Source organism: Dromiciops gliroides, chromosome 4 (assembly GCF_019393635.1).
Source record: "Dromiciops gliroides isolate mDroGli1 chromosome 4, mDroGli1.pri, whole genome shotgun sequence".
Taxonomy (NCBI): domain Eukaryota; kingdom Metazoa; phylum Chordata; class Mammalia; order Microbiotheria; family Microbiotheriidae; genus Dromiciops; species Dromiciops gliroides.
In genome coordinates this window covers 468,180,208-468,200,904 of record NC_057864.1, presented here as the reverse complement: position 1 = coordinate 468,200,904, position 20,697 = coordinate 468,180,208, and the positions used below count along the sequence as shown (strand labels likewise).

General features: G+C 43.2%; 1 protein-coding gene across 6 annotated transcripts in view; it reads right to left on the bottom strand.

Moving 5' to 3' along the window:
* Positions 1-20,697, bottom strand: part of SPECC1 (sperm antigen with calponin homology and coiled-coil domains 1) — a 370,950-nt gene that overhangs the window by 266,577 nt on the left and 83,676 nt on the right. For all 6 annotated transcript variants that reach the window (XR_006356318.1, XM_044001980.1, XM_044001981.1 and 3 more), the window contains exons 2-3: positions 8,592-8,769; positions 396-531 (exon numbers count right to left, since the gene is read on the bottom strand). Coding sequence is in view for 5 of the 6 variants with exons in the window: in XM_044001980.1 (XP_043857915.1) it covers positions 396-531; positions 8,592-8,738 (283 nt within the window). In the remaining variant the exon portion in view is untranslated. The remainder of the gene's footprint in view (positions 1-395; positions 532-8,591; positions 8,770-20,697) is intronic.

The window sequence follows — 20,697 nt, the reverse complement described above, 5'->3', positions numbered from 1 at the left end:
AGGTCCTCCTGAATCCAGGGCCGATGCTTTATCCACTGTGCCACCTAGCTGCCCCCTTCTAGTGCGGTTTTAAGCCTTATTGGCTAATCATGGTCTTTCAGACATTCGAGGGTCCATTTTGACCTCTGATATTCACTAGCTGTGGAATAGCTCTGGGCAGGTCCCCGCACCCGTTAGTGCCTCACACACCCTTCAGAGATTCAAGTCCCAGGCACGTCTACACTACCGCAGCTCCCTATGTCCTCCACCCCAATGCCTGCCCTACCCACTTCACAGGGGGCTGAGAAAAGTACTTTGCTATTAGAATCACAAGTGAAGCGTGGTCATGGAGCAGTTGGGGGGAACGGCGGTCAGTCCAGAGGACCTGGGCTCAGGTTTGCTCAGATCCCGCCTACCTACGCAGCTCTTGATACGGTTCTCCGCGAGCTCCGAGATGGCACCAGAAGTAGCCGTCTTCTTCATCCTGACGACTCCTGAGGGGCTGGCACTGCCTGGTTTGGTGAGCATGTCATCGCTGCTGGCCCTCTTTAGCTGTAAGGGAGAGAGGCGGGAGAAGGGAAGGGCACAAGAAAGAAGACTGTCAGTATCCCCAGAGGGAGTTGGAGCATCCCCAGGTCCTAAGGGCACACTACCTGGTACACAAGAGTTGCTTAATAAATGCTCGCTGATGGGCTGCATACCTCTTCCCAAGTTAACTTCCAACCATTAAATTTTGGTGGGAGTGCATCTGGTCACTCACTTCTAATTATACCATCATCTCACCCTGTGTCTCACACTCTTTCCCCTAATAGTAAAAGAGACTCTTATCAAATGCTCTGTTGACATCTACAGAGGCAGGTGGGAGGTATCATGGATACGGTTTTGGACTTGGAGTCAGGAAGACTTGAGTTCGAATGCTGACTCAAACACTAGCTAGCTATAAGATCCTGGGTAAGTCTCTTAACATCACTATGTCTCAGTCTCCTCATCAGTAATTTGTGGATAAAAATAGATAATGTCTGTAAAGTACTTTGGAAACCTTAAAGTTTTTATTATTATCATTATTATTATTATTATTATTATTACTACTATTATTATTTCTCCAGCATCCTAATAATCTACTAGTCAAGCAATCTTGTCACAAAAAGAAAAGAAGTTTAGGGTGGCATAACTTGTTCTCAGTGAAGAAAAGCTGGTTCTTCATGATCACTGCTTCCTTCTCTAGATTTCATCAGCCATCTCTTTAATAATATGCTCTAGAATGTCAGTTCTAGGAATGAGGGGAAATCTCTACGCAGTGCAGTATGATGGAAACCGTCAAGTATTTGGAATCCGAAGATCTGGGTTCAAATCTCAGCTTTTCCACTCTTACCTGGATAACCTCTCTCCACCTCAGTTTCCTCATCTATAAAATGAAAGGTTTCAACTCAATAGATTCCTTCCAGTTCTAAAAATCGATCATCTAGGATTGCCCCAGACTTCAGTTTCCCTGTTTGTAAAATGCAGGGAGTAGAACAGGAATTGAAATTCCTTTGAGGTCTCCATCTATGATCGATCCCATCACCATTTCCGGTTCTAAATCCATGAGCCTAGGATTTCTGTGGTGACCAAGGAAAACAGGGAATTGTAGGATGGAAGAGAAGAAATCCTAGGCAATGTGGGAAAGTGCACCAGATCAGGAAAAACCAGATTGGTCATTAACCAGCTATGTGACCTCTGGGAAAACAACGTGGCCTGTCCATCTCCTCTTCTGTAAAATGGACAAGAGTGTTCCTGAGGCCCCTTCTAGCTCTGTGTTCTAAGCATCAGGACACAGGGGCTTAGAGTAAGCCAGACCCATAATTAGCCCCTTGTAAATTCATGACACAGCTTTGAAGAAATCAGACGTTACCCACTGGCGGTGACTTCAGAGGGGACCTGTCCTATCTTAAGAGGGGGCAGAGGGAGAGTGCAGTTTCTTCTAAAGAAAGGGCTATAGTCAACTTAAGCCTGGATCCTTGCCCAGGGAACTCCGCCAGATTTATTAGACTATAAGTGAGTCTTTGGAACAAAGACATTACTAGGCATCCATCGGTGACCTCAGATGCATTTGACTGCAAAAACTGTCCCCTGATATCACTAGAAAGGAAAGCCGTCATCCGCTAATTATAAGTGCTACAAATTGGACATTGCCTTTCTCTTTAGGCTTGGCCTGGCCACATAAATGTGGGCATCCTTGGATCACCCAGGACAGGTGTCATGTCCAAATCACACCGAAGTGGAGCCCGGAGGCTAGAACCCAGTTCTGGGGGCTTCCGTGTGGAGCTCTTCTTCTCCAAACCTAGCAGCTCAGTCCACCTGGAGGTGGCAGCAGTTAAGTTAAAAACAGCTGCTGGTGGTGAGTGTTGCTTGGATTCTCTACCCCCCACTCCAGACGCCCCATGCTGGGGCAGGGGTGGAGCCTCACTCCCCAAACACCAAAGGAAGTGGGTGAGAGCAATGAGACACATCCGATGTTGGAAGCTGAACAGTCCCTAGAGGGTCCCCAAATAAAGAAGGGAAGTGGATGGACTGACATCAGGGAATTCCAGAAGCATGATCACAAACAAAATGCTTCTGTTCTCACTTTCAAAGGTCAATGTTCCCATTTTTCTGACATCATAAAAACTAGCAAGGAGAGTGGATTTAAATCTGAAAGCTGAGGCCTTGTTGGACAGCACCTGATTAATAGCAAGTGCCCCAGACTAAATAGCGGCACAGTGGGAGGGCAAGAGACCTGAGTTCTTATGCCAGTTTTAACCCTAATGTGAGGAATGACCTTGGACAAGTCCCTTCTTCTCTCTCAGCCTCAGTTCCCTTGTGAGGGCCATGACCTCTAAGGTCCCTTCCAGCTCTGACATTCTATGTTCTAAGACCCTTCCCTGATCCTAACAGCCTTCTCCTTGTGGCACAGGGGCTCTGAAGGCAGAGGAACTGGGCTTAAATCTCCCCCTGCCCCTGCCTCTCTCATGTACTACTTAGGTGACCTAGGACCCTGTGCCTCAGCTTCCTCCCCTGTAAAATGAGAGGGCCTCTGAAGTCCCTTCCAGTTCTTTTTTTTTTTTTTTTTTTTGGTGAGGCAATTGGGGTTAAGTGACTTGCCCAGGGTCACACAGCTAGTAAGTGTTTTTAGTGTCTGAGGCCGGATTTGAACTCAGGTCCTCCTGACTCCAGGGCCGGTGCTCTATTCACTGCGCCACCTAGCTGCCCCGTCCCTTCCAGTTCTAGATTCTGTGATCCAGTGATCTCTGTTTTAAGGCATCCGGAAAGAGTGGAGAAACAGCCATGGACAATGGCCACTGATTCTCATTTCTAAATGATGAAATCATGACGAAGGGTTAAGTGACTTGTCCAAGATCACACAGGGGGTCAGTGTCAGAGGGAAGACTTGAAGCTAGGTCCCCTGACTCTTGGGCCAAGTGTTCTTTCCACCCAATGTCTCCATCAACCCCCTTGCCCAATGCTCCAGTGTTCCACTTTTCTTCACCTGACTTGAATGATTTTCACTTACTCCCGCCTTCATGAACATACTTGATCATTTTAGCTTTCTGGCCTTCCCAAACAGGTATGTGACTTCATATAGACAATGAACACACATGGTTCATCCCTTGTGTTTCTCCATATTGCTGTCTCATATGTTAGACTATAAGCTTCCTGAGGTCAGGGAATATTTCTTCTTCCTCTGAAATACTCCTGTGCTATACCTAATTCAGGGCTCTGCTCAGTTCTAGGAAAAAAAGATAACTGACTCACACAGGGATGCTAATTTAGCCTTTATTTTTCTTATTATATGAGAGGTCTGAATATAGGCTCCAAAAATGAAAACCCTTAGGAAGAGGAAAAAGCATATCTTGAAAAAAAAAATACACAATTATCATATGAAGTACTGTTTATGGTAAAAAATTTTTTAAACTGTTTTTATATTCCCTCTAATTAAAAAAGAAAATGTTTTATTCATTCATCACACTATTTTCTTTATCTTTGCCACAGAATGAGAAAAATGAACAAAACTGAGATCACGCAGTCAGGCCACAGGTTTTATAGAAGCCAGACTGGGGGAGTGGGGGTTGTGGGGGAGATGTATAATCAATAGTCAGACCAAGACTGAAACTTGTTCATATCACTGTATCAGTTAAACAAAATAATTAAGTAATTAAAATTAAACAAAACAAAATTATCAAAATAAACAGTTGTTTATTTCCAACTTTTTTTCCTCCTCCCAGTCACTCTAACTCAACAACCCAGGGAGCAGTTAAGTGCCTATGGTATGCCAGGTAAAACCTTTCAACCTCATTCCCATTCTCTCCTCCTCTATTCCACTCTGAGATAAGGAGATGGCCTTTCTTTTCACCAAGGCCAATCCCTTGATCCCATCCCCTCCTGTCTTTCTCAATTGGATTGCCCTTATAATCATCCTCCACTCTAATCTTCAATCTCTACCTAATAATTGGTTCCTTCTCTTCTGCTGACAAACATACCCATCTCAGGGGGCAGCTAGGTGGCGCAATGGATAAAGCACCAGCCCTATATTCATGAGGACCTGTGTTCAAATCCAGCCTCAGACACTTGACAGACACTCAGACTTACTAGCTGTGTGACCCTGGGCAAATCACTTAACCCTCATTGCCCCTCAAAATAAACAAAAAACAAACAAACAAAAACCCCATACCCATCTCCATCCTGAAAATACCTTCATTAGACCCAATTTCCCCTCTAGATATTGTCCTATATTTCTCCTCTCTGCCAAATTTGGGGGGGGGCGCAGTCAGGGGAGCTGCATGCACTGCTGCCTCCTCTCCTCAAGTCTTTCCACTTTGGCTTCTGACCTCATCACTCAACTGCCCTTTCCACAGTTGCCAATTTAGTCCTTATCCTCCTTAACCTCTCTGCAGCATGTGCCACTGCTGCCCACCTTCTTCCTCCTGAATATTCTCGCTTCTCTGGGCTTCATGACATTGCTCTCTCTCCTTCCCCTCCCCTCCTCTCCCCTTCTCTCTCTGTCTCTCTGTCTTTCTGTCTCTCTCTGTCTCTGTCTCTGTCTCTCTGTCTCTCTCTGTATCTCTCTCTCTCCCCCCCCCCCTCCACTCCTCTCCTCTCCTCAGGTCTCTCTCTGTCTGTCTCTTTCTCTCAGTTCTCCTCCTACCTCTCTGACCAAGATTTCTCAGTCTTCTTTGCTAAGCCATTATCCATATCAGGCTCCCTAATTGTAAAAATGAGTGTTTTAGCTCTATTGAGAGATGCCTATTTACTATAAAAACAGATCCATATACCTGTATGTACCTTGGTTAAGATGAAACTTTGATAATGTTTAATAAGCACTTTTAATTTCTTCACTGTCATTTAAGGTACTGGGCACCCTTCACAGGAAAGTTTATAAAAGGGAAATGTCTAAATAGTTCATAGATTAAAAAGTAAATAAGATATCTCTTTCTCCACAGAGACTCTGTATAGAGGCAGATTGATTTGTTAGATTCACTGAATTATTCTTCTCTCTTTTAAAAAATTCTTGGTTATGTGGGGTGGCCCAATGGGTAGAGAAGGGACATGGGATAGATTCAGAAATAGAGGTGATGTCAGAACAAAAGATGTCAATAAAATAGATTGGTTTGGGTCTTGAACTGGGCCTGTGATCCACTGGTGTAAGGAGCTGCCAGGGTAGAAACTCCCTCTCCCAATGCAGATCATCAACTGCCCTGTAGCCTTTGGAGAGTTCCTGGGGGCACCAAGATTTAATTGACCTGCTCAGCGCTGCACTGCCAATATGGCTCAAAGGACTTGAACTCAGGTCTTCTTGACTCCAATGATGATTCTCTATCCACTATACTAGGCTGTTTCTCATCAATAAAAAATATGACTATAAAGAGGTTCTCTGTGATAATAAATCTTGAGTTCTAAAACCGCTGTTCATAAAGTAACCTGGACTTTAATATTTAGGGAGATGTCAGAATCTAGTTAAAAACTTTCATAAATAGTTGATGCCTGAGGCAAGGCTCTAAAAAATTATCCTGGCCAGATGGCTGGCCAGCTAAAACTTCTGGTCTGGCTCCAGTGTCTTGGTCTTTCTTACTGTCTCTCTCATGCTTTCTTGGTGATTGTGAAGGAGAAATGACTTGGTTGTCTCCTTCTGTGCACTCTTCACCAAAGATTAGTCTTATGGCACACAAAAAGGTTCAAGTGACATTCACAGGCCATCGGCCTAAGTTGCAAATGGTCTTGATGTGTCTGCTCCTTGCTTCACTTATTCTCACTATCCCTTCCACCAATCCTTCCAGAAAAGAGGAGTGGCAGTCTGAGCTCTCCATTTAGATAGAAAGAGAGAAATTGCTAACTAGCTGGCTGGTTGGCTGGCTGGCTGGCTGGACAGACAGACTAACAGGTGGATGGACAGACAGATAGATGGATGGATGGACAGACAGGACAGATGGATAGATGGATGGATGAATGGATATATGGATGGATAGATGAGAGATAGACAGATAAGAGTATTTATTAAGCACTTACTATATTCCAGGCAATAAATGCTAAGTAGTGGGGATGCAAATTTTAAAAAAAGATACTCCTTGCCCCCAAGGAGCTACATTCTCTTCTCCTTTTTCAGTAGATACAAATCTCTGTTCTCCCTTTTCCCTCTCCTCTCTCTCCTCTCTGCCTTCTTTATCCACTCTCCCTGTTTTCCTCCCTTCCCTCTCCCCCAAAGGGCTAGATGAGAGGCATGGGGTAGGGAAAGGGATGCTATGATACAGGATGGGGATAGGATGGTCATGGTTACTGATGGGCATATATTCTGTGTTTTCCTCCCTTATTAAGCCTTGCCATAGAGTAGGACCTGGAGTCCCAAGAGACACTGAGTGGGATTAATGAGCAGCCCCAGGCTTTAGTATATTCATCTGCTCCACCCTGGCTCTCTCCCCTATAATGAAGTCCCAGGATGGGCCCTTCTACTGACAGTAAGGGCACTACTACTTAGGGACTTGCTGTCCCTGATAGCTAGATATGTTATTGTTTTAAAGTTTGTTAAATTGCCTTTTAATTTACATTAAATTCAGGGCCTCTATGTTTTTTGGAAGGAGACTATGTCTCCCTATCTTGCCCAGGCTGGAAGTGCAGCAACCACTCATAGGCCTACTGTCAATAGGCTCAGTAGTTTTCCAACCTGGGCCAGTTCCACTTCCAGGGTACCATATTGGTATGAGACTTATTGTGGACACCCAACTGGCTTTAGGTAAAGCATATAGTAGGTACTTAATAAATGCTTGAGTTGAACATAACTCCCCTAACAGACTACATTCATAAGCTGATTTAGTCAGAAAAGGGAAAGTAAAAAGATAAGCTGGCACATAAACTTTTGTTGGTGTTGTTTTGGGATTTTTTGTTTTGTTTTTGCGGGGCAATGAGGGTTAAGTGACTTGCCCAGGGTCACGCAGCTAGCAGGCGTCAAGTGTCTGAGACTGGATTTGAACTCAGGTTCTCCTGAATCTAGGGCCGGTGCTTTATCCACTGCACCACCGAGCTGCCCCCTCACATAAAACTTCTAATGACGACTTTCTCTGAACTCAACCAAGTTGAGCCTCAGACAAGACATGGAGCCTATATTCAAAGCCTTTCCAGCTTGGTAACCCCTGCCAGTGCTTGTACTCCTCTGGTAGGTTCTTCCAGAGCATATAGTCACCTACACACCATAATAAAGCACAGGACTAGGGTTTTTGCAAGAGGTGTAAGCTTTTAGGTACATTTTGCAGGCTCCTTTCTCCTTACTCCAAAGTATCACTAGAGTCAGTAATAATGTAAGCAAGCTCACACAACCTCTTTTCTCATATTTCCTTCACATTTCTATTAGAAGATAAGCTCTGTGTGGGTAGGGGATGCTTTATTTTTGTCTCTGTATGCCTAGAGACGGAAGAAGCTCCTCACTAGAAAAACAGCCACTGGGTGATTATTTTGGCTGCAACTTGAGAAATGATCTCCTGTCAGAGAAGAGGTTAGCCAAACTAACAAAAGCACAGACATTTGGGATATTACGGTACTGACTGCTCTCTGTCTTCCTCCCTTTCCACACACAGCCAGGCTTTCCACAGCCACCTTTCCCTTCCTGGGGAGTTGGAGTCATTCCATTGTATCCCCAGCCTAGCAAAGTGCTTAGCACATAGTAATAGATGTTTCATAAATGCTTGTTGATTGATTGATAGAATGCAAGCTCCCTGAAGGTAGGGGCTGTTTCATTTGTTACCTCTGCATTCCTAGCACTCAGCACAGTGCCTGATAATACAGTCGGTGCTTAATAAATATCTGTTGGTGGAGTCTCCTGCAGCCATGCCATTCTGCCTATAAGCTCACTTGCCCCACTCCAGCATAAGAATAGTTCCCCCGGGGCAGCTAGGTGGCGCAGTGGATAGAGCACCGGCCCTGGAGTCAGGAGGACCTGAGTTCAAATCGGGCCTCAGACACTTAACACTTACTAGCTGTGTGACCCTGGGCAAGTCACTTAACCCCAATTGCCTCACTAAAAAAAAAAAAAAAATAGTTCCCCCATCCCTCATCCTAGGTAATATTGAAAATTATCACCAATTTGGTGTGTGATTTTAAAAACTAAGTACCTTGCTGAGTCTAGACTCAAAAGCCAGTGATGTAGAAGATTTGGAAGTCTTCATGCCGGAAGTAGCTGGAGGGAGGGGACGTCCCCTCTCAATCCCATGGGTCCCTTGCTTTACTGTTGTGCTCCAGGTTTTGGCTACACTCTTCATTGTTCTAGGGGGTCTGACTTCCTAGAGGAGGCTGGAACAGAAGAGAAAAAAATTTTAAATTGTGTTTTCATCATCCTGAATTAAAGCAGTATCTTAAGAGGGTAGGTGTGAGAACATCAGCACATCAGCTACTTGCCATCACGTAGCCTTCTTGGGGTTGTTATCGTCACGAGGACCCAGCCCTCAGATTTAGCTGAAAATAGAACATTCCTTCCCTAAGATCAACAAGGGCTCTTGAGACCAAACTGGATGCACTTAGCAAGAGGTCACGTTTTTTAAATTCCATACAAAACTCTCTCTTCCCTAAAAGAAGCATCCCTTTTTATGAAACTGTTATTTTTCTGACATTACTTTCCATTAGAAATGCAAGGGCTTCTGGGACAGGGTCACCTAAAACTACATTTACATCAGCCAGCCCTTCTAGAACAGGTTGGCTCAAGTGACTACGAGCATAGGGGAAGAAGATGGGAGTCCATTTCCTCCATCTCCAGAGACAGAGCTTGAACATTTCACAGGAAGTCAATTTAATACACAAAAGCCAATTGGCCCAAAACTGATTTTGGGAAATGATCACAAAAACAGAAGGATGGCTTTTCCAACCCTCTTTCCCAAGGTTTGTTTTTCAGGGTTTTTTGAGAACATATTTTACATAATGATTAAACCACACTCCATGCTTAGCTATGACTGGTCACATCCAACAACAGCAGGCTTTAGTGCTAAAATTTAATAAAGTTATTCAAAGAAGTCTAAGGCAAAAAAATGGCAGCGGGGGAAGGGATCAGCACTGAAGAAAAGTGAAGGACATGTCCATCAACTGGGGAGTGGCTAAGCCAGTTGTAGCACATGAATATCATAGAATATTACTATGTTGTAGAAATAAGGAATAGGAAGGATTTAGAGAAGTCAGGAAAGACTATTATAAAAAAAAAACTGATGCAGAATGAAGCAAACAAAACCAAGGGAAAATACACATGATGACAATGAAAAATGAGAAGAAAGAACAACAAAATCCTGAATACTTTGTGATTATAATGATCATGCTTTACCCTGAAGAAGGAATGAGAAAATGAACTTTTTCTGTTTTTGACAGAAGTGGGGAACTATGAGTAGGAAACACAAAAGGAAAGGAAAGGAAAGGAAAGGAAAGGAAAGGAAAGGAAAGGAAAGGAAAGGAAAGGAAAGGAAAGGAAAGGAAAGGAAAGGAAAGGAAAGGAAAGGAAAGGAAAGGAAAGGAAAGGAAAGGAAAGGAAAGGAAGAGAAAGGGAAAGGAAGGGAAGGGAAGGGAAAGGAAAGGAAAGGAAAGGAAAGGAAAGCAAAGGAAAGGAAAGGAAAGGAAAGGAAAGGAAAGGAAAGGAAAGGAAAGGAAAGGAAAGGAAAGGAAAGGAAAGGAAAGGAAAGGAAAGGAAAGGAAAGGAAAGGAAAGGAAAGGAAAGGAAAGGAAGGGAAGGGAAGGGAAGGGAAGGGAAGGGAAGGGAAGGGAAGGGAAGGGAAGGGAAGGGAAGGGAAGGGAAGGGAAGGGAAAGGGAAGGGAAAGGGAAGGGAAAGGGAAGGAAGGAAGGGAAGGGAAAGGGAAGGGAAAGGGAAGGGAAGGGAAAGGAAAGGAAAGGAAAGGAAAGGAAAGGAAAGGAAAGGAAAGGAAAGGAAAGGAAAGGAAAGGAAAGGAAAGGAAAGGAAAGGAAAGGAAAGGAAAGGAAAGGAAAGGAAAGGAAAGGAAAAAGTATTCGGAGTTTGGAGCAGGGAAGCAGAAAAGACCACTTGGGTGCTACTCACAAGTCTAAACCCACCCAACTGTGTGGCCTTAAGGAAATGACTTGCTGTAGTTATTATGAAACGAGGGAGAAGGCTGCTTATTACTGTTATCTCCCTTTCATCTAGTACTCTAAGGTTTACAAAATGCTTTCCCCACAACAGTCTTGAGAGGTTGGTAAGAAGAGCCTCATTAGTCCCATTTTACAGATGAGGACAATGAGGCTCAGGGAGAGGATATGTGATCTGCCTGTGGCCTCAAAGTTAACCAACACTGGAGCTGACATCTCATAGGACAGTGAAAAGCAGGGGTGGGGAATGGAGCATGTGGTTCCAAATCTTAGCACCATCACTTATGGCGTGGGTGACCCTGGGCATATCACTTCTTCCCCCACCCCTCCAACCTGAACCTAAGTCTCCTCCTCTGTAAAAAGGAGAGGGTTAAACTAGGGTCACACATTTGGGCCTGGGAGGGACCCCAGTCTAGTTCCCTCATGTTAAAGGTCTATATGTTAATTTATCACCAAATTATTTATTAAGCACCGGCTATGCGCCAGGTGCCAAGAGTGAAATAGTCCCTGCCTTCAAGAAGCTTGTTCTTTTTTTTTTTAAGTGAGGCAATGGGGGTTAAGTGACTTGCCCAAGGTCACACAGCTAGTCAGTGTCAAGTGTCTGAGGCTGGATTTGAACTCAGGTCCTCCTGACTCCAGGGCCGGTGCTCTATCCACTGTACCACCTAGCTGCCCCAAGAAGCTTATGTTCTAACAAGGGAGACAACACGTACATATAAGCACATACCACATATACGAAGCCTGTAATAATAGCTAACACTTAAAAGTTTGTAAAGCATTTTACATCTCATATGATCCTTGCCACCACCTGGGAGGCGGGTGCTCTAATTATTTGAATTTTACAGATGGGTAAATACAAAAACATACAACAGCAGACCGTGTGTTAGGGCATAAAGCATTCAGCACTTGGTGATGGAGGAACTGAGTTCAAATGCCATCCCTGCCACTCACTACCTGAGTGACTTTGGGTGCCACTTATTTCCTCTGTGCCTCAGTTTCCTCATCTATAAAATTATGGGGTTGGATGAGATGGTCCATCCCAGCTCTAGGTCCAAGATCCTCTAACCCGCTGAATACAGTCCTCCTCACTGCTGACGGATGGATGTTTGGGGTGGCTACTCTCTGGTCTAAGGGAATCTTGGCCTGGCCCCTCACAACATTCCTCAGTCTCCCTCTAGCTGCTCTGAGCTCATCTGCTTCTTGTACATCAATTCCCCCCTCCTAACCATGGCTGGGAAATAACACCGGAAGACTTCCTCCCATCCCATATCGAATTGATGGTGGCTCCTACACTAACAGTTCTCATTTGTCTCAAGTGCTTTTAGGTCTGCCTGACCACAGGATGGATAGAAGCAGCCGGGCCTCTTGGGTGAGATCAATCCAGCTCAGGTTCCTGTTTGGACTTGACTTGCGTCTTCGAGCCAGCGGCCAGGCATTCCAGCAGACTCCACCAGTTGGCGGAGGTTCTTGTCTGATGACCATGTTGTCTGCCCGAGCATCCTGTTGGGCCTCAGGGCCAAAGATCCACCTGGGCCTCCCTCCAGTCTTTAAGGGGCAGAAACATTCCCGCTGAGTTCCCTGGGCCAAAGGGAGGCTGAAGCTGCAGCAGTAGGCGGGCCAACGTGTCAGGGGAGGTAATTGGGGAGGCAATTTTCTCAGTTTATTTCAAAGAATTGTCCCCAGTGAACTAAACCCAAGAAGGCCTGATGATGCCTCTGGGGTCTGGGGAGGACCCGGGTTCATATCTGCCTGATGCTCACCACCTTTGTCTCATTGGGCAAGTCACTTCCCTTCCCCAGGTCACAGTTTTCTCTTCTGTAAAATGAAGTGGGGAGAGGTGGTTCAGAGGGCCTCCGCGACCCTTCTCAGGTGTGGATCTCTGATGCTGGCATCCCATTTGTCACCGGAACCTTGGGGCTTCTTTCTCCTTAGGCTTCCAGGACTCAAAGAAGGAGATGAAGTCACGTCTGGGTTTGTTCTTGGTTCTGAAGCTCCAGGCATCTTCTGCTTTGGTGATGGTTTCAGCGACAGCAGCTGAAATGCCAGTAATGCCACTGGGACTCCCAGTGTGGGAGAGTCCGTGATCTGAACCCCAGTCACGAGAGGAGCACACCAGAGGCTTCTTCAGGAGACATGAAGTGCAACTGGCTTGGATCAAGAAGACCTGGGTTGAAGCCCTGCTTCTGGCATAAACTGGCTTTGTGACCAGGGATAAGGTGTTTAACTTCTTTAACTCTCTGAGGGGCAGCGAGGTGGGGCCATAGTGCAGAGAATCCCAGACTTGGAGTCAGGAAAACCTGAGTTCAAATCCAGCCTCAAACACTTACTACCCTGTTTGCCTCAGTTTCCTCATCTGTCAAATGAGCTGGAGAAGGAAATAGAAAACCATTCCAGTATCTCTGCCAAGAAAATCCCAAATGGGGTCACCAAGAGTCAGACATGACTGAAACAACCAAACAACTACAATAACAACAACAACAACTCTCTGAGACTTTAAGTTCCAGGCAAATTTCTGGAATTTCTAAACTGTTCACCCTGAGTTCTCTAAAATCCCAAGAACAGACCAAAAACAAACAACAAACATCCTTCTCCACAAATATACACCCCGCCCCCCCCCCCCCCAGAAGTGAGCACATAGCTTAGGGTCAGTGATTTTATCAGATTCTTAGCTGAAAATAAGTTTTTAGAAAGTTTCACTGCTGCCTTCTACTTCCCTAATATCAGTAAATAAGCAATTATTAAGCACCTTCTGTGTTCTGGCTGCCAGAGCCACGAGGACAAGAGTGTGACAGGCCCTGCCCTAGAGAAACTTAAGTTCTGATGAGACAAAGATGAGCACAAGATTTGTACAAAATAAACACAAACCTAACTGAAGGAATCGAGGAAGGTTTCTTGAAGCAGGCGGCATTTAAACTGAGCTCTGAAGGGAAGTAGGGATTCTAAAAATCATACTCGAGTAGTTAAAGCATTCCTGGTATGGGAATTTTTACACGGGCAAATACTGGGGGGAGGGGTTGGTGTTGCTCAACAGATAACAGGGACCACTGATTTGTGGGTAAGAGATAGATAAATGGAATAACTGTGTAACTAGTAAACATTACAGACCAGCTATTAACCAATGCTATTGAGGTGGGGGAAGGGGAGCCACAGTGCACAGAGCACCAGGTCTGGAGTCAGGAAGACCCCAGTTCAAATTTGACCTCAGACACTTATTAGCTGTGTGATTTTGGATAAACCATTTAACCTCTGTTGGCCTCAGTTTCCTCACCTGTAAAATTGGGCTAATAATAGCACCAGGGTTATCATGAGGATCAAATGAGCTATTTGTAAAGCACCTAGCACAGTGCTTGGCACATAGTAGGCACTATATAAATGCTAGCTATTATTATTATCAATATTGTTGTTAGTACATTTCTTAATCCCATTCAGTCTCTAATTTGTCTTTTCAATCTCTGCCATGAAATCTCTCACTCAGAAGCCAGTCTGCTCTGAGCAGGAAGCCAGCCATCACCACCCACAGCGCTAAGCATAGTGCCGGGTACACAGAAGGTGCTTAACTCTATTTAACTTGACTCAACCTCTCTGGGGCTCCTTTTCTACTTCTGTAAAATGGGGAGGTTGGATTTGCTGCCCTCCTGGGGCCTGCCCAGCTCAAACTCTGCACTTCGATGACCATCATCCCTCCTATTTGTATAAAGTTGTATGGTTTACCAAGGTCTCTCCCCACAAGCCCACAGGGACAAGAATAGTCCTCATCATGAACTGAGGGCCAGAGAGAGCCTCGGGGTGGAGCTGGCTGCAGGTCATTCCCTGCTGCCTTGGTCAGCCCTACAAGGTGGGTTCTTCTCTAGGAAGAGGTCATGCAGTAGATGTAAGAGGGGGTTCTGTTGTTGCTGTCGCTGTTGTTTGTCAGACCCGTAGGGAATTTCTTTTTTTTTTCCCCATAGGGAATTTCAATTAGGGAAACACCCTCAACCTCTCTACTGAGAGGATGAAAAGGTGATTTATCATCTCTGTGAGGAATCAAAATTGGTCATTAAAGAGAGAGTTTGACTGATTTCTTCATTGACTTTGTTGTGGTCACTATGTCTTTTGTTATTCTGGTTCTGCTCACTTCACTCTGCATCAGTTCACATGAATCTTTCCATGCTTCTCTGAATTCCTCCTACTGGTCATTTCTTACTGTGTAATAGACTTCACCATATGAAAACTCATCTTCCTGAGTTCAAATCCAGCCTCACATACTTCTTAGCTTTGTGACTCTGGGCAAGTCACTTCGCCCTGTTTGCCTCAGTTTCCTCATCTGTCAAATGAGCTGGAGAAAGAAATGGCAAACTGCTCCAGTGTCTTTGCCAAGAAAACCCCAAATGGGGTCACAGAGAGTCAGACATGACTGAAAAGTGACTGAACAACAACAAAAATCAACTTTCAGCCACCTACAGAACCCATAGCTAAAAAATATCCAACACTGTGCCAGACTCCATCCCTGTAGCTACGTGGGTTGGCAGAAGATGCCTGGAAGTCTCAGCCATGTTTTTTAAAATGTCTATCATTTCTAGCTAGGTGCCAGGATGGAGATAGTGTCAAATACTTCAATGGGTTGGTGATCTCATCGACTTAGGTATTCCTTCCCACAACGCAGATCCTAACCTATAATTGGATGTGTTTCATGAAAGTCATCCAAGGTGTAAAGGAATGCCAGCTTTTAATATCTACCATATTTTAATGAAGAAAAAATCACACTAGCTCACATTTATATAGTACTCTAAGGTTTACAAGGCATTTTACATATATTACCCCACTGGAGCCTCACATAACAATGTGATGTAAATAGCACAGTGGTTTTTAGCCTCATTTTGCAGGCAGGGGAACTGAGGCTCAGAGAGATGAAGTGATTGATTCGCCCACAGTCCCACAGCTAGTCAATGTCAAAGAAGGGATTTGAACCCAGAACTTCTAACTCTGACTTTAGCATTTTGTCAGAAAAGGAAGAAGATATATTATAGGGCAGGCTAGGTAGCAGTGTGGATATAGAGTATAGAGTACTAGACCCAGAGTGAGAAAGACCTGACTTCAAATCCAGCCTCAGACACTTACTAGTTGTGTGACCCTGGATAAATCACTTATTTCTGTTTGCCTCAGTTTCCTCATCTATAAAATGATGAAATGTCAAACCACTCTAGTATCTTTACCAGGAAAACTCCAAATAGGATCACAAAGAGGCAGACATGACTGAAATGACTGAACAACAACAAAATCTTATAGGTATGGCCTGGAGTCTTGGAGCAACAGGAAATACACTAGGCTCTACCACAGACAAGCAATGGGGACCTAGTCAAACTATGCTCCTTTCTGAACCTCAGTTTCCCCACATATGATATGAGGCATTTCCTATTCTCGGAAGCAGTTAGAAGAAAATTACTAAGAATGCCCATATCTTCTTACTCATTAGACTGTGAGCTCCTTGAGAGCAGGGACTGGCTTTTGTCTTTTCTTTGTATTCCTAGCACTTAGCAAAATGCCTGACACATAGTAGGTGCTTAACAAATGTTTGTTGACCGACGCAGAGATGCCACTGCTAAGGCCATATCCCAGGGAGGTAAAATATAAAATGAAAGGTTCCATATACAACAATCTATTTTTGCAGCAATTTTTGTAGTGACAAAACATTAGAAACAAATTGGATGCCCATCAAATTAAGGTGAAGAAGTACCCTACCAGATTCTTTTTATGAGACAAATATAGTTCTAATATCTAAACCAGGGAAGGATAAAGTATGAAGGAAAATTATAGAGCTACATCATAAATGAATATTGACTCAAAATTTTAAAATAAAATCCCATCAGACAGACTACAGAAATTATTCATTGTAACTACATTAGATTTAGATCAGAGATATAAGGATGGTTAAATATTAGGAAATCAGTCAATATAATTAATCAAATTAAAAATACAAACATCAAAAACAGCATCATTATTTCAAAAGATGCAGAAAAAGCCTCTGACAAAGTGTAACAGTCATTTATACAAAAAACAACAATGGGGGGGGCAGCTAGGTGGTGCAGTGGATAAAGCACTGGCCTTGGATTCAGGAGGACCTGAGTTCAAATCCAGCCTTAGATACTTGACACTTGCTAGCTGTGTGACCCTGGGCAAGTCACAACCCTCATTGGCCTGCCAAAAAAAAAAAAAGACAAAAAAACCCAACAATAACAACAATAAAACTGTACAAAATGGGGGCAGCTAGGTGCTGCAGTGGATAGAGCACCGACCCTGGATTCAGGAGGACCTGAGTTCAAATTCGGCCTCAGACACTTAACAATTACTAGCTGTGTGACCCTGGGCAAGTCACTTAACCCCAATTACCTCACCAAAAAACAAACAAACAACAAAAAAACCTGTACAAAATGGAAGTATTGGGGGTACCTTCTTAATATAAAAAGTATCTATCTGAAACCAACAGCAAACATATACAGTGGGGATACACTAGAACCTTTCTCAATAAATACCAAGTAAAGCAAAGATATTCACTCTCCCCATTATTATTAGATATAGTTTGGGAATGCTAGCAATAATAATAAGACAAGAGAAAGAAAATAAAGGCATAAAGATAGAATAAAAAGAAGATAAAACTATCCCTTTTGCAGATATAATGGCTTACTTAGAAAATCCTAAGGAATCAGCAAAGATACTAACTGAAACAATAGCTTCAGCAAAGTTGCAGTTTACAAAGAAACCCTCAAAAATTAATAGTATTTCTGTATAATGATAACAAAATCCAAGGAGAAATGACAGAAAGGAAAATCCCATTTCAAATAACTCTAAAATGTACCAAGTATAGAGGTATCAAACTACCAAAATACACAAGAGACTTGTATATATTCAATTACAAAATGTTCTTTAAAGAAATAAAGAGCAACTCAAATAGTTGGAGGACTGTTCATTCAGTGCTCATGGCTGGGCTGGGCCATCCTTTGGGGAATGGCTAAACAAGTTGTGGTATAACAATGTAACACAAGAATCAATGAATGTGATTAATATAGTGAAATGTGGGAAGACATATAATACTGATTAAGAATGAAGCAAGAAGGGGCAGCTAGGTGGCACAGTGGATAAAGCACCAGCCTTGGATTCAGGAAAACCTGAGTTCAAATCCAGCCCCAGACACTTGACACTTACTAGCTGTATGACCTTGGATAAGTCACTTAACCCTCATTGCCCTGTCCCCCCCCCCCAAAAAAAAGAATGAAGCAAGAAGAATCAGGAAACAATAAAATAGTAACCACAAAAATGAAATGCGAAATTGTAAGCTATTAAATTATAATGACCAGGGGGCAGCTAGGTGGCAGAGTGGATAAAGCATTGGCCCTGGATTCAGGAAGACCTGAGTTCAAACGCGGCTTCAGACACTTGACACTTACTGGTTGTGAGACCTTGGGCAAGTCACTTAACTCTCATTGCCCCACAAAACAAACAAACAACGACAACAACAAAATTATAATGACCAAGTGTAGCCCCAAAGAAGAGCTATGAGAAGGCACCTCTCAAACTTCTCTGAGGAGGTGGGGGACTATGAATGTGGAACATTGCATAAACTGTCAGGTTTTTGCAATGTGTTGGTTAATTTTTTTTAAATCCTCCCTTTTTTACCTTTTGTTCTAAGGATGGATCATATCAATATAGCAAATAAAGATCAACTATATCAATAAAAATGTATTTTTAAAAAGAGGTGAATGGGTTGGTATAAGGTTACTCCAGTTTTAATGTTCTATATTTACAAAAAGGGAAACTGGTTGTTTTGTATAATTCTACCATGCTGCTTTGTTACAGAGGAGGTATGTATTTGGGGATTGGGGTCATTGGAAGGTGACGAAATGTTTTAAAATAACTCTCTTCAGAACTGCCAAAGTGATCTCACTTGGGGGTCACCTGTGCCAATGAGGTCTCAGATATGGACCGAAAACAATCTCAAAAGTAATTTTTTAAAAGGTGGGCATTCTATGAGAGCCACTGATATCCACATATCAAGACTTTTAGAAAGAGGAAAGCCTCCACCACACTGGGAAGATCCCTGTGGAGGATTTACTGGAGAACCAGGCTGAATCACTCAGGCTGAGGGGAGCACTCACATCACCAAGATCACGGACCACATCAAAAAGTCCAAGGATGTGCTGAAGTATAAAAAATATCCTTCTTGGGGGGTGGCTAGGTGGCGCAGTGGATAGAGCACCGGCCCTGGATTCAGGAGTGCCTGAGTTCAAATCTGGCCTCAGACATTTGACACTTACTAGCTGTGTGACCCTAGGCAAGTCACTTAACCCCCATTGCCCTGCAAAAATACACATACACACATATATCCTTCTTGAAGATTGTGTCCCAAGACTCTTTAACCATCCCTGGAATCCTAGCTCTGGGGAGCAGACCTGTACCTCCCAATATAGCATTCTAACCCATCAGGTAAACACAGCTGCATCTTTCAAACTGTGGAAACTGGCTGAGTAAGAAAAGCTGCTCAAATTGGGAATTATTCAAAGAAAGTGACTAAAGAGGCCATACCCTTTGATGCAAAGATGTCACTGCTAGGTGCACACCCCAAGGAGATCAGTGACAAAAGATAGATATATGCCAAAATCTTCATTCAAAGAAGCAATTTTTGTGGTAACAAAGAACCAGAAACATAATAGATGTCCATAGACGGGGAACAGCTAAATAAGCTGAAAAAGAAAATATTATTGTGATATAAGAAACAGTTAGCATGATAAATAGGCAGAAACATGGGGAGATATGTTTTCAGTACAAATTTTTATGGATGTCTTTTCCCCCTAGTTTGCCTGAGTATCCCCTCCTCTCCCCCTCCCAGGGAGCTATTCCATATAACAAATAGCATTTTTTTAAATTTAAAAAAAAAAAAGAAAAAGAGGGAGGGAAATAGGTGGCATGGTAGAGAGCTGGGTTTGTAGTCAAGAAGAACTGAGTTCTTATCCAGTCTCAAACATATACTATCTGTGTGACCTTAGATAAGTCACTTAACCTGTTTGCCTCAGTTTCCTCATCTGTAAAATGGGGGATAAGAATAGTTAGCACCTGTCTCTCAGAGTGGTTGTGATGGCCACATGAGAAAATAATCAGAAAGTGTTTAGCACAATACCTGGCACATAGTAAAGGCTATGTAAATGTTAGCTATTGGTATCATTATTCCTCATGGGAAGACATGAATTTATACAAACTGAAGTAAGCAGAACAAGGAAAATCATATGCACAATGCCCACGACAATGTAAATGGAGGAAAAATAATTGAACACCAGATAATTATAATGATCAAATCTCTTCCCCTTTCTGGACTTCAGTTTTCCCATGTGTGATGTATGCATTTGGGAACACAATTTGGAATTATCAGAAACAGATATAAGAAAATGCACCTCCTTCCTTTCTCTAAGAGGTGGAGGACTATGGATATGTAACACGGCATACATTGTTATACTCAAGTGATATATATATATATATATACACACACATATATGTATATGTAGGTTACTTTTGCTGAACTTTTTTTCTTTTTTATTGTTATAAGGAATAACTCTGTGGATAGGGGTGGGGAAGATGGATATATTTGGAAAGATGCCAAAGGTATCAATTTTAAAGCCTGTTAAAAATCTTCATTATTCAGTAATTTTTCAGTCATGTTCGACTCTCCATGAGTCTATTCAGGGTTTTCTTGGCAGAGATACTGGACTGGTTTGCCATTTCCTTCTGCAGCTCATTTTACAGATGAGGAAACTGAGGCAAACAGGGTTGAGTGACTTGCCCATGGTCACACAGCTGGTAAGTGTCTGAAGTCAGATTTGAACTCAGGAAGATGAATCTTCCTGATTCTAAGCCCAGTGCTCTATCAACTGTTCCACCTAGCTGCCTTGTTTAAAAGTATAGATTGAGGAGGGGAATAAATAAATAGATAAAAGCTGTCAGATTCTTCCTCCAATGTCTCATCATGGCATGAAAGTGATCCTGGGCTTTTTTTGAAGTCTATGCCAGGGGAACCTAGACTTTGACAAATTCTACAAAGGTTGGAAGGGTTCTGAGCTCAGCCCTGGCACCGGCCCAACCCGGCTAAATTCTGAAAGGGTTGGCACCTGTTGGTCACC